The 12,750-nt window shown below is 45.8% G+C and overlaps 1 protein-coding gene across 4 annotated transcripts; it reads left to right on the top strand.

Moving 5' to 3' along the window:
• Nucleotides 1-447: 447 nt before the first annotated feature.
• Nucleotides 448-11,032, top strand: ddx4 (DEAD (Asp-Glu-Ala-Asp) box polypeptide 4). 4 transcript variants are annotated; one of them, XM_066711484.1, is made up of 24 exons: nt 448-523; nt 1,529-1,570; nt 1,836-1,869; nt 2,181-2,240; nt 2,665-2,745; nt 3,168-3,197; nt 3,575-3,658; nt 3,798-3,863; nt 4,039-4,095; nt 4,281-4,337; nt 5,043-5,102; nt 5,432-5,485; nt 5,794-5,835; nt 6,172-6,219; nt 6,471-6,616; nt 6,826-6,978; nt 7,488-7,642; nt 8,097-8,226; nt 8,361-8,527; nt 8,635-8,780; nt 8,946-9,045; nt 9,243-9,513; nt 9,599-9,706; nt 10,135-11,032. In XM_066711484.1, exons 2-24 carry the CDS (start codon nt 1,547-1,549, stop codon nt 10,201-10,203), a joined length of 2,142 nt encoding a protein of 713 aa, XP_066567581.1. In that variant the 5' UTR covers nt 448-523; nt 1,529-1,546; the 3' UTR covers nt 10,204-11,032. The 4 variants fall into 4 exon arrangements, with proteins under 4 accessions (XP_066567581.1, XP_066567580.1, XP_066567582.1 ...); XM_066711483.1 differs by lacking the exon at nt 3,168-3,197 and adding an exon at nt 2,923-2,967; XM_066711485.1 differs by lacking the exon at nt 3,168-3,197.
• Nucleotides 11,033-12,750: the final 1,718 nt, after the last annotated feature.

Raw genomic sequence — 12,750 nt, 5'->3', positions numbered from 1 at the left:
TGGGCAGATTGTTTTAAATAGCATTTTCTCTATTTCTGTTCACATACAAAACCGTCAAAGGACACTTAAAACAAATACCGCTTCCAATCAAAACGTCTGTTAATACACCTTAATTGATCATCCTATAGAATTAACCGACCTTTGTTTTAATCACAATTAATGTAACTGGACAAATAAGGTAAAGACGGGCAAGTACTGTAATATTACTGTAATAAACCGCAGCAATCAGCAAGGCATAAGTGAACACATAAGAAAAGGGAATTTAATTAAAAACAAAACAAAACATGCACATACGATTGGTTGCTGTAATATGTGTAACATGTACACACCGCACACATGTTCGGGACCGAGTGTTACAGGAAGGAAGTGCGATCACAGGCCGCCGCCCTGACGCAGGTGTGACGCGCGTCGTCACGTCCGGAGGAAAAAGCCCGGATATAACCCACGTGTGAGTTTCCCGCCGTTCCCTTCGCGTCCGGAGCGCCGCCTGTCCGCCCGACCCTCGCCCGGCGTGTGGAGACGAGTGAGTGAGTGACCGACCGACCGGCACCGCCTGCCCGCCAAACCACTGTTTCATACCGCAGTTTGGGCGTCTTTAGGCGAAGTGACACTTTAACACTTTAAATCCGCATTATAGAGGCAGGCCGGGCGGCTGCACGTCGTGAGTCTGGTTGCGGTGGGCTGTCGAGATGTCATGAGCGATGGTCGTGTTTTTGTCTTTGCGGAGTTTAAGATGTGTATCGATATAATCTCAAATAAAAAAGTCACCCACAACCTGGCATGTGGAAGGACTGCGCGGATGCGTGTTCACAGCCCGGGAGTTGCACTGCGCAGTGCGGCGCTTAATGCGTGAATTATGGGCATTCAGGCCTCCTGACGGCGGAGGCCTCGGTTGTGGTACACAAGTCATTTTAAGTCAAACCTGTATTATTTGGTCATTCACTGTATTGTGGTACTAGTATTGTTTTTTGGTCATGTACAGTATGAAATATAGCATAATTTAAAGTGGCGGCAAGGTACAATACGAGTGGCGGCCATCTTGATGCAGTGTTGAGTCTTATCTCGCTTTTTAAAATGTAGATGTTGCTAAATGTGATCCCGGTGCAGCTGAAATAGTTTTAAAACGAACCGTCGTGTGCCAAAATATCCAATTCGGCTTAAACGTGCACGCATGCGCGCTAGTCCAGACTGATCTGCGACAAAATGGCCGGCGTGTGGGTTTGACCTTTCCATTGCCAGTGTCGTGTAAACGTCACGACTGCGTGCGCCCCTCCATTTTATCTTTTATTTGAATGTGTTGTCATGCCCGAGGTTTTCCGAGTGGGTTTAAAATGGCAGCGCGTACAATCTGTGAAGAGTGTATTATGTATCGTTTGGGAAATGACTTTAAAGTCTTAATACCGGGAGGGGGGTAAATCCCGTGTCCACACCGGGACCAGGGGGCGGGTGAAAAAAGCCGAACTGGAAATCCCCACCGTGTGTATCTATCTATCCATCCTATGTATATCTCTATCTTTCTTCATTCTAGCATATATCCCGACAAAGAATGGATGACTGGGAGGAAGAAGCAGTAAGAGATTTTGCTCCATACATTTTCCTGCACTGTATGAATGACGTCACAGCTTTACCAGCATGACGCATTGAATTGAAAAATCGTACATTTTAAGTAAATGGCAGACTTGCCTGTTTTACTTCTGTACCTCTGATATAATAGTGTTTGTATAACCAATATTGCATTACGAAGTCTCTGAGCAGGGGAACTGAACAGCTTTCTTTGCTCTCGGGTGACCGTAGCCTTGTGTTTTTGTTTCTTTTGAACAACTAAACCTCTGCAGGAACCTGTGGCCAAGACTGATTACAGTGCCAGAGGTACGTGAAGATGTTGGGATCCCTAACTTTCAGTCTGAAAATATTGCAGGGCAGACATTAACTGAAAAGTCACAGTAAAAGATTAGTGTATGTATGCTGGTAACACACTGCCGCCTAGTGGTGTTTGTAGAAAACTGAGAATTGGTGACTGAAATCAGTATTGATTGAAATTTCTGCAACGCATGCTTTGATATGATGGTGCCAAATTGTTAGACGTGTGTGTGTATATATATATATTAGCATTTTTATCATCCATACATGGTCTAAATACGGTAAATTGGGAATGAACCTTAAACAGTCTCCTTTTGCAGCAAATGGAATGGACTCCTGGAACAGCAAAAATCAAAGCGGCGGTTTTGGGAGTCGAAACGGTTGGTGCCTAATGTGAATTGTAATAGTACAGCTGATCAGATTTTAACATGATTCATGCCCTGGATTGGCATATCACTTAGACTGATACTGCTGTTTTTTTAGTTTTATTGATGTTGGTGAATCTACCCCCCCATCTTTCTTTGGGTGCTTGGCCAGTAAAACCCTTTTGTCATGTCTTCAGTGCACAGCAGGTCATGTGGGTTTCAGATCTCTGTAGCCAGCTTCACCTAATGTCTTTTTAAGTGCAAAACTGCTCTTTTTCAAATCGTTCCCAAGGACTGAAGTGCCTCCGGGAGTGAAAGGAATCGACGGTTTTGCACAAAGATGTATTTCCAGAAGTGACTGGTTTGCATTTTAACGGTTTCCCATTTGTGTATTTTAATGCTAGTATCTATGCATTTTGCCTCGTCTCCTTCCACGCAGATAATGAAAATAAGACCTGGAACAACAACAACAATAACGACGGTGGTTTTGGGAACAGGGGTGGTTTTCGCAACGCAAAAGGTAATTAATTATGCACGATCCCAGAGTAGTCCCGTGTCTTGTAGTGCAACTGTGTGAGAGCCGAGCAGCGCCGTCTGTCCGAAGGCGTTGGACGTACTCTGCCGTTTGCCGGACGGGTGACCTGGCAGGACACAGGGTTGGTGTATCCCCTGTGTAAATGACTCGTATTGCAAACAGGTGGCAGCGGAGGCTGGGGAGGATGTGCGTCCTTTTCCTCTGCAGGTATCTCTGTTCGGTGTCTCCTGGTGGGTTTTGTGCACATTTGCGATGTTGTGTGTGTGACAGGCACGGTGGTAAATACACGCCAGCTGTGGGATTTTATTCTAATTGAACATTTCAGATACCTCAGTTTAGTGATGCTGTACAGGGGGAAAATACAATTGCAATCACTCTTTAGTCTCTTTCCCTCCCCTGCTCTACAGGCAATGTTGGTGATTTTGGGAATAGCCAAGGTATGTTTTTCCCCAATTTCCTCACTTCTGTGCTTCCCTGGTTTTTCACATTCTCTGAATAATCCGTGGCTTTTGACAAATTCTAACGCTAACCTTTCCACTGCAATTAATCTGTAGTTTATTGTATTCAATCTTTTTGTTTCCACGTTAGATATAACATGACTTCCACAGCATTAGTGCAGACTTCAATATTTAACATTAATACTAGGTAACACATTGTAAAGTTCCCCAAAGCTGACCTCTAGAAGGTGTAAAGAAAGATAACCAGGTTCGAGTTCTATCTGGGTCTCCTTTGTCTGCCCTATTGATCAGATTTATAAGCGCTGTCGCTCTTGACCTGGTTGTATGTTGAAAATGTATCCAATTGTCCCCGTCAGGCTTCGGAAAGGACTCCGGCTTCGACTCGGGCAGCGAGTGGCGCGGGGGTGGCCGAGGGAGAGGCAGAGGAGGATTCAGACAGGGTAAGTAGTTTTACAGATGGGAAATGGCAGATTATATATTCGCAGACTGCATTGTTTTGTTTTTTTTTCTATTAGAAAAGTTCAGTGCTGCTTGTTTCCTTTTTATTAATTTTTTTCAAATCGATAAACCCTTCCTAAGATAGTGGCAATTTCAGCTACTCCGATGGTTTTCGAGGACGAAGGGGAGGGTTTGGAGACCGATCAGGTGGGTTTAGACTTTTTCTGGTGGTGGGGTCACCCTACATGGGGGATTGTGGTTTGTTCTTGGTGGCATTTCTTTTGGTCATCTCATGATTTGTGGCGACGAATGCCGAGCTTGAAACGCGTCATTCAAGTGTGCGCTGGTCTCTGGCGGGTGACTCGTCTGACCTGCGTTACAGGGGGCAGAGACGGGGGCGCCAGAGGTCGAGGGCATTTTGGCGGTGGAGGATTTAGAGGTGAAACGACTTGAAAATTGCAACTTGAGATTCGAAGCATGGCCATGCCTGTTTTTTTAAGTGAATGTGTTGCTTCTACTATTAACTCCTTACTGCAGAAAATGAAAAACCGGCTCCACCCTCAGCGTTGTTTAAACAAACATGATTTGAGTTCTAGCACTTCACAGTTTGTGTTGCATCCTCAGGTGGCGAGGACGGCGAGGGAGGAGGCCGAGGGCGTTTTGGACGCGGAGGATTTCGAGGTGAGACGTCCAAGTAGTGATTTGTGGTCTTGACTTCGTAAACGCCACTTGATTTATTAAAGAAAACTGTGTACTCGAATGAGGCAGTGCTGGCTGGAGAATGCTTGTTTCATAGCCTGCGAGGGAGTGCAGTGACCGTGGGGCGTCTGCCTGGAGCAAACCGGGACGTCCTTACAAGCAGAAAGACACGAGTGTCAGTATTGTTTAGCCCACCAGATTATAATTTAACCAGAGACATTGTAGTAAACTCTGATTGTTCACCCATCCAAAGCGGATCTTCGTTCTGTTTGAAAATTTCAGTATCGTATCCTAAATTCTCAGCTGCCAAGATTTTATTTTTTTATTCTCTGGTAGTTATCCTTTGCGGTTTGAATAAGAACAGTTAAACCTAAGTTTAGTTTAAGGCAACAAAAGCTCAATTTACTGGGTGCCGCTAGTATGTCTGTTTGCTACAACATTCAGGAACGGCTTTCTAAATTAAAATGCCCAGTTAGTGCCCGCTGGCTGAGATGTGATTTGGTGAGATTCTGGAGTGTCTGGGCCGGATCCCAAGCATTTCCACACGTGGGTTTTAAAGTGAATCGGTGTTGCTTCTGCTGTGAGCTACTTACTGCAGTAAATAAAACCCATATGTAGATCCCCTTCCCCCCCCCCCCGGCAATAAAGCATTCGATTCTCTCTTCATGGTTTGTGTTGCATCCTCAGGTGGCGAGGACGGCGAAGGAGGAGGAGGCCGAGGGCGTTTTGTAGGAGGAGGATTTAGATGTGAGATGACCTGAATTGCAACTTGAGTCTGAAATTGTCAACACTTTTAAAACTGGTTATTCAGTGTTTTGAAAATCCTTTCTTTAAGTACTAAGCTGCCAATATTTTTTTGTTCTTATTCATTGTTGGCCGTCTAACAGAACAATACAACCCAAGTTCAGTTAATTAACTTGGACAGAGTGCTTGTACATTTTTCTTTGGATCCCACCATGTATAGGGCTGTCATTCAGATTAAAATGGGTTTGAATTTAGTGCTTTAGTTGATTTTACTAATCGATGGATCTGAGCCTTTTAAATTGTGATCAGTCTCAGACTTGTTGCATCCTCAGGTGGTGAGGATGGCGGAGGAGGACGAGGGCGTTTTGGACGTGGAGGGTCTCGAGGTGAGATGCGCTGAATGGAATTTGACTGAATTGTTCAACGCCAGTCAGGGTGTGTGTAAGATGCAAAGGGCCTCCGCTAATTTGAAAACTGACTTTGTAGCAGTGGCCTGTGTGACCGATGAATGTCTGCCACCTACAGGGTCATCCTCTAGAGCAGGAATGTCTCCTGGTCTCGTTGTCTCTGTCTCGTGTGTGTACCAGCTAATTGCACCAGGGAAACCTTTTACCGTAAACTTCGTGACTCCTGCCGACCCCATGCCTCCTCACAATGCGCTGCCAAGAGTCTGATTCACGTTGTTTTTCCTCAGGTGGCTACAGAGGACAGGATGAAGACGTGCTGACAGAGAGAGGTGCCAGACTGCTTTTGCGGGGGGTGGTGGGTTGGGTGCACAGCAGTCTGCTTTTACAAGTTACAGGCATGCTGGGTTCCCGGCAGCGCTCATTAAGGCGTGGCAGAGTGTGCGTGAGGTTGGTTCTAAAGAGCCCGCTGGCAGAGTAAGTGCCCAATTAGCTTTAGAGGTGGCAGCCTGCCAGGCAATTAAATTGCACCTTTAGAAGCTGACCTAATGCATCTTGTTAATTTTGGAGAGTTCAGCAAAATCCACTACATAGGCCTGCAGTCGCATGGTCAGATGCTGTGACTTTGTGGGTTTTGTGATGAGTGACTAATCGGTCTTATTTTTAAGTTTCCTCCAACTCGGAGAAAGGAGCCGAAGACGGAGGGGAAAATGCTGGTGAGTTTGATCTTTTGCCACCAGATGGCAGATGAGTAAGTTCCATACTTTTACGTGTCAGTCAAGCCATTCAGCACTAAATCGGATGCAGGCAGGTTTTTTTTTTTTTTAAAGGAGTAATCAATGGTAATTTAACCTGAATCAATGAAGCTTTAGCTGGGTTTTTGGGGAGTTTCTGCCTGTCAGGTGGTTCTCATTCATTCTCTGAGGACTCAAGTTTGTAGTAAATTCAGTAATTCTGTTTCCCTCAGGACCACCCAGAGTGGTTTATGTGCCCCCCCCACCCCCAGAAGAGGAGGACTCCATCTTCGCTCACTATGCGACAGGAATCAACTTCGACAAATACGACGATATCCTGGTGGACGTGTCGGGCACCAATCCGCCGCAGGCCATTGTGGTGAGCGGTTCGTTCGCGGTCTGTTTGATCGTCTGGCATCAGAGTTCACAAGCGTCAAAAATTTTACTCATTGAGTGATCTCTCACCCATTGGATTGCCTTGTTCCCAATCCTCCCCCACCTTTAGTGTTAAGGAGACATTGGCAAAACCCATATTTTTCTGGTTTTATTACTCACCGTTTCTCCTTCTCCCCTTCCCTCTGATCCCAGACCTTTGAAGAGGCGGGTCTGTGTGACACACTGAACAGGAATGTCAGTAAGTCTGGCTACGTGAAACCCACCCCGGTGCAGAAACACGGGATGCCCATTATAATGGCAGGAAGAGACTTGATGGCGTGCGCACAGACAGGTTCTGGGAAAACGGTGAGTGTCCCCCCCCACCCCCACCCCATCCCAAGCTGAAACCTGCAGCTGTCACTGTTCTGTGGATCGTAAGACTTGCACAGGAGTGGCTGTCTTGTAATCCTGGAACATTGCTTTTCTTTATGCAAATTTAAGTTTGTCGAATAACACCCCCAGGGAGGTTTCTTCTTAAATCTAACCTTTTCGTTTACTGGTAGAAATATGTTGGCAATGTGAACAGTTGGCAATTGGACATTGATAGTCTTGTTTACTGTGCGTGTAAGATGAGGAAAACAGTGCTGCTATTGGCAAGAACTTCGATTTGAGAAAAGTAAACATGGCTTTTGGCTTTGTATTCAATTTTTCTTGAGCAGGAGCGGCTTTGTCCCTTCGTTTCAGTTGAGGGGGTTGAAACCAATTCAGGGAAAGTTTACACTCTCGTTCCAGTTTAAACTGACCTTGAGAGAACCACTCCCTTATCTTAAGCACAGGTGACTGCTTGGTGTTCAGAGTCTTGCTTTTGCTTTCAGGCGGCGTTTCTTTTGCCCATTTTGCAAGAGCTGATGTCTTCCGGTGCCGCCGCTAGCCGCTTCAGCGAGATCCAGGAGCCTGAGGCTTTGATCGTGGCTCCGACGAGGGAACTCATCAACCAGATCTACCTGGAGGCCAGGAAATTTTCTTATGGGTGTGTATGGAGGCAGGACTGGCGAACATCGTGGTCTGCGGGGGGTGTCCAGCCGCTGTCCCGTAGGTTTAATTAGGTCTGTGGTGGATGCTGTGCCGCTGGAGAAAGTGAACATTAAAATGTAAACGGACAATGGCCTGGCCGGCCTGCTGCATCGGGAAGTAGTTGACGGTTCAGTCCGTTGACCTTCATAGCACAGTGTCCGTGCCTGGGAAAATCTGAAGCTAACCATTAACTGGAAACGCTGGTGGTTATTTATAACACTATCGCAGTTCATAGATCTTTTGTTTTACTAAATGTTTGGATTTGTAAGACTTGTCTGCAGGAGATAACACAATCTCGAGCAGGGTAAACGCGTCAGAACTGGAATGTCCGCTGCTCTTGAGCCCCTCGGCCTCTTCCCCCTCCCCTGGTCTGTGCAGATCCTGCTATAACGCGGAGCTTTGCTTCGCAGGACGTGTGTGCGGCCTGTTGTGGTGTACGGAGGGATAAGCACGGCCTACACCATCCGAGAGGTGATGAGAGGGTGCAACGTGCTGTGTGGGACGCCTGGGAGGCTCTTGGATATCATCGGGAAAGGGAAGGTAATGAGGCTGGAGAAGAATGGCTGCTTTAATTTAAAAATGTCCGATTTCGGTCCAGTGCATCTGTAACCTCTGTGGGAACTGTTTGATGAGCCAGTGTGTACGGAAGCTAAACCCCTGCCCTCCCCCTGTAGGTCGGCCTGAGCAAACTGCGGTACTTAGTCCTGGATGAAGCCGACCGCATGCTGGACATGGGTTTTGAGCCTGACATGCGCAAGCTGGTAGCGACTCCTGGCATGCCCCCCAAAGAAGACCGCCAGACTCTGATGTTCAGTGCCACCTACCCAGAGGACATCCAAAGGTGACACTCGTTCACGCGTGGCCTTGCGCCACGTAGAGATCCACGCTTTGACACGCCGACACGATGGCTGCCCGTTTTTAAACCGATCCCTATATGTTCTACAAAAGGCTCGCGGCGGAGTTCCTGAAGACGGACTACCTGTTCGTTGCAGTCGGTCAGATCGGAGGCGCTTGCAGCGATGTGGAACAGACTATCCTGCAAGTTGAACAGTATTCGAAAAGACAGAAGCTTGTTGAAGTATTGCAAGCTACAGGTAAGTGGCTACAGCCCAGCCCCCTCGCGTGGGGAGTTGAGTCTCGACCGCTGTTCACCCTTGGGCGAAGGAGTTCCTTTTAAAATAAAAATGTGAAAGTTGCATATCTTCGGGGGGAAACCAACTGCATTTTGACATGACCTCCTCTTTACCCTGGTGTTTTAGGTACCGAACGTACAATGGTGTTTGTAGAAACTAAAAGAAAAGCGGACTTTATCGCAATCTGTCTCTGCCAGGAGAACATACCCACCACAAGTATTCATGGGTAAGTGTGGCTTCCCGTCCTCTGGTGGCGTTTCAGAGTAAGAGATGAGGAAGAGGAACAGCTTCCAGCAGGAACATGTAGTCATTTACATAAAGTACATTTTAAGGCATTTAATTCACCTGCAGGTTCAAGATGAGTTTGCTTTTGTAATCCCAGTGATGAGGTTTCTTAACGTTTTTGGGGTCTGTTGGTTGTAGAGACCGGGAGCAGAGGGAACGGGAGATCGCTCTTGGGGACTTCCGCACAGGCAAGTGCCCGGTCCTGGTCGCCACATCTGTGGCCGCCCGAGGCCTGGACATCGAGCACGTTCAGCATGTCGTGAACTTCGACCTCCCGTCCTCCATCGACGAGTACGTGCACCGCATCGGGCGGACGGGCCGCTGTGGAAACACCGGGAAGGCGCTGTCCTTCTTCGACCCGGAGTGCGATACACCCCTGGCCCGGTCGCTGGTCAAAGTCCTCTCCGGGGTGAGCCCATCGCGTCTGCTTTTAAATAGAGAGGGAGGAGTGGACGTGTTCGGTGCCGGTTTAATTAGTTTGTTTTTGTGAAAAGGCTCAACAGACCGTCCCTGCCTGGCTGGAGGAGATCGCATTCAGCGCTCACGGCACGTGTGGCTATAACCCACGCGGGAAGGTGTTCGGATCCGTAGACACTCGCAAAGTACGTTTGCTGTAATCTTGGGGATTTGCAGGAAAGCAGACATGTTTTGAGGTTGTTTTCTCCTGCTACTGGAATAGAAGTGAATTTAAATTAAAATGTTTGGCTCGTCCCCAGTGGGCAGAGTCTTTACGTTCTGAAATCTTATCAGTGAATGTGGGGTGAATCACTTGATAAATGCCGATAGGGGTTCAGTGACCCGTCTTCAACTGCATAAAGACTCAAATACGTCATGGCCTGCAGTCCTGCCAGTGAGAGCTGTGCCTCCTCTGCAGTTTATCTGGGAAATGAGCAGATGGTTATGTTTTTGGAGGGCAACAGTTCTCTCGGTCTGAGGGTCAGTATTTAACGACCATTGGGATGTAGTGATTGGCAGGGTGTGTGGGAATCTCTCTTTCTCTCTCTCTCTGACCCCTCGACTGTTTCCACAGACTTCCTTTATGCAACCAGAAGTGCGCACCGTGACTCGAGAGGTGGTGGAGGATGACAACTGGGAGTGATTTGATTGGATACTTTTTGTTTGCGTTTTGTTCCAAGTTGAATTGAGTCTGTTTTTTTGTTTCTCTCACCCTAAGTGTTGTGACTGGGATGCATCGCCAGATCCGCACGCAGACCTACAGTTTGAAATTCCAGTTTTGTTTTAATCCATATGACTACTTTAAATCTAGGCTAAAACCTTTATTTTTATTTTAATGCTTTATTTTGTGCTGTGCGGTTTTGAAATTTTATTTTCTTTTGGTTTCTTTTTAAGCAAGTAGAAAATGTTGATGTTTCTTTAGGGAATAAACTGTAGTAAAATGTGCTGGCCTTGTAGAAGTTTGGATTTGTGTTAATTAAATTGAACTGAAGATGAATAGCCCTACTTTAACGTGTCGAAGAGGAGGCACCGAGTCCCTGGGATGTGATCAAAAATGTGTTTTCAAACCTATGGTTATTGCTGAAGTGTGCAATATTCCCCCCCTGCCCCGATAGTTACTTTGACTTGTGTGTTTGGTATTTCACGGTTACAATAAAAGAGAAGTTTAGTTCCTTGTTGTGAAAGTGTTGGTAGAGATGTTCTTGCGCACTTGTATGTATTTAAAGTTTTGCCTGAAAGCCTCACTGTGAATAAACTCCTAATCGTTCTTGAACTCCTTACCTTTTTAAGCCTAAGCTTGCTTTTCTGTGCCATATTGTCAGCCCTGTCCTGTCCGTGTGTTCAGGGCTGTGGCAGAACTGAGATTTTAAACGTGACCTCGACTCTCGGGAACTGAAGATGTCTGTCTTTGACACAACTGCTGCACTGGTTACAGGAGTACAATCCTGACAATAAAGGTGATTCATGGTTTACCTCTGTTGACTCTTTCACTCATTTTAAGATGCCTAGCGGGGGGTTTCCATGATCTTGGATTGAGGTGTGTTCACATGACCAGAGTTTTTAACCATCTATAAACCAGGCTTTCTGGTCAAAAAGTGATTTTTATTACACTGGAGATATTTAGTTGTGGAAGTTGGTGATTGACAGGTTGCTGCACCCCCTCAATTTAACCAATCCAGAGCAAAGTTGACTAGAAAAAGACTGGAGGATGGACGTAGCCTATGTTTTGAGCAAAACGGTTAAATAAAATGGTGTGACTGCTTAAAGCTGCTTGTAGCAACAGAGTAATTCTTCAAATACTGTGGAACAGCATCATTTCTGTGTATTTAAAACTAGTCTTACCAAGAAAAAAGTTGTAGAATGGTTAAAGTGCTTACTGAAGTGATGTGCATGACTTTATTTTAATGTATTTAGACTCTTAAAATAGTTTTTGCATGTGTGGTTTAAACACTAAATACGTGCTCCTGCATGGCTTTCAGGAATTGATTGTGCCTATTTATACAACTTGAGTCCTCTGGGATGGAAGCTGCTTCTAAGTACTGTGGGTGTCTTTGCTTTTAAGGCCAGATCTAACCGCTTCTAGTCTTTGGAAATGTCTCCCACTCCTTGGAAGTGATTGAATTGCTTATATTTGGTTTTAAAGCTGATGCTGCCAAAGGTCGTCTTCATTTAGGCAGCTTGTGAAAACGGCAAACCTAGAGAAAAAGGAACCATTAGTTTTAACCAGTCAGATGTTTTCCTCCTTGAATCGCATTGAACGAGTGTCTGAAGTGATTTCCGTCTGGGCGGTGTGCGATTGTACGCTATTAATGTGGTCTTTTTCTGTTTGTACTTCTATTGCGTACAACAGTTTGAGAGGATTATTAATGGTACATCTTACCTGTAAAATAACAAAACAAAAAGCTAGGTAAGCAGAAACCGGGCCGGCGCCACGGCGGGGGCATTGCCACCCAGTTTGATGATTTGCTTGGATACAGACTTTTTTGAACATTTAGGGTCGAGTGGACGAGCTGGTGCGCGGCGGCGGCCTGTGTGGCTGCTGAGCCGCTGGATTACTGACCATCTGAGGAGAATCACACCCATAGACAACACTATACCAATTATTGTATGAATTCATGTTATATATAAAATTCTGGATTCAAAAAACATCTATCAATGATACTAATACCCTCGGTGACACCTGCTTTCATTGCTGGTAATTGTGGACTTGACGCTCCAATGTATGCGACAAATGAAAGCGTCTTTAAAACCGCTTTCTGCTCGGAATAATGGACGTGCTGCCATAGTATTTGATCAAAATGTTACTTTGCTCGTATTCATAATTGCCCTGAATCGTAATGCAACTGAGCTGCAGTAGAGAAAATAGTCACCAATAATAGCCTGTAATCTGTCCGTTTAGTATACTTGCGTCCAAGGGAATCAGTTTGTTTATAAGAGTATGATGATCATGTTCAGATTGAGTAGTCGGTTGAGAGTAAGCATTAGCGCATACTTTACTCAACTCCGTGTATCTGTGACTGCGTATCCACTTTGTACAGGCGGCTCAGGTCCTTTCAAGTACTCGGCTCAGACGCTACATTGTCGCCAATGCCCTGATGATAATAACATTCATTTATAATCGGAAAATGCTGTAGTAATGCGTAGCATAGTTTATAATATTGTATTATGAGATATTTCCATTGTTTAATGT

Source organism: Amia ocellicauda, chromosome 8 (genome assembly GCF_036373705.1).
Source record: "Amia ocellicauda isolate fAmiCal2 chromosome 8, fAmiCal2.hap1, whole genome shotgun sequence".
Taxonomy (NCBI): Eukaryota; Metazoa; Chordata; class Actinopteri; order Amiiformes; family Amiidae; genus Amia; species Amia ocellicauda.
The sequence above is the reverse complement of the archived record's forward strand: the minus strand, read 5'-3'. Positions and strand labels throughout refer to the sequence as shown.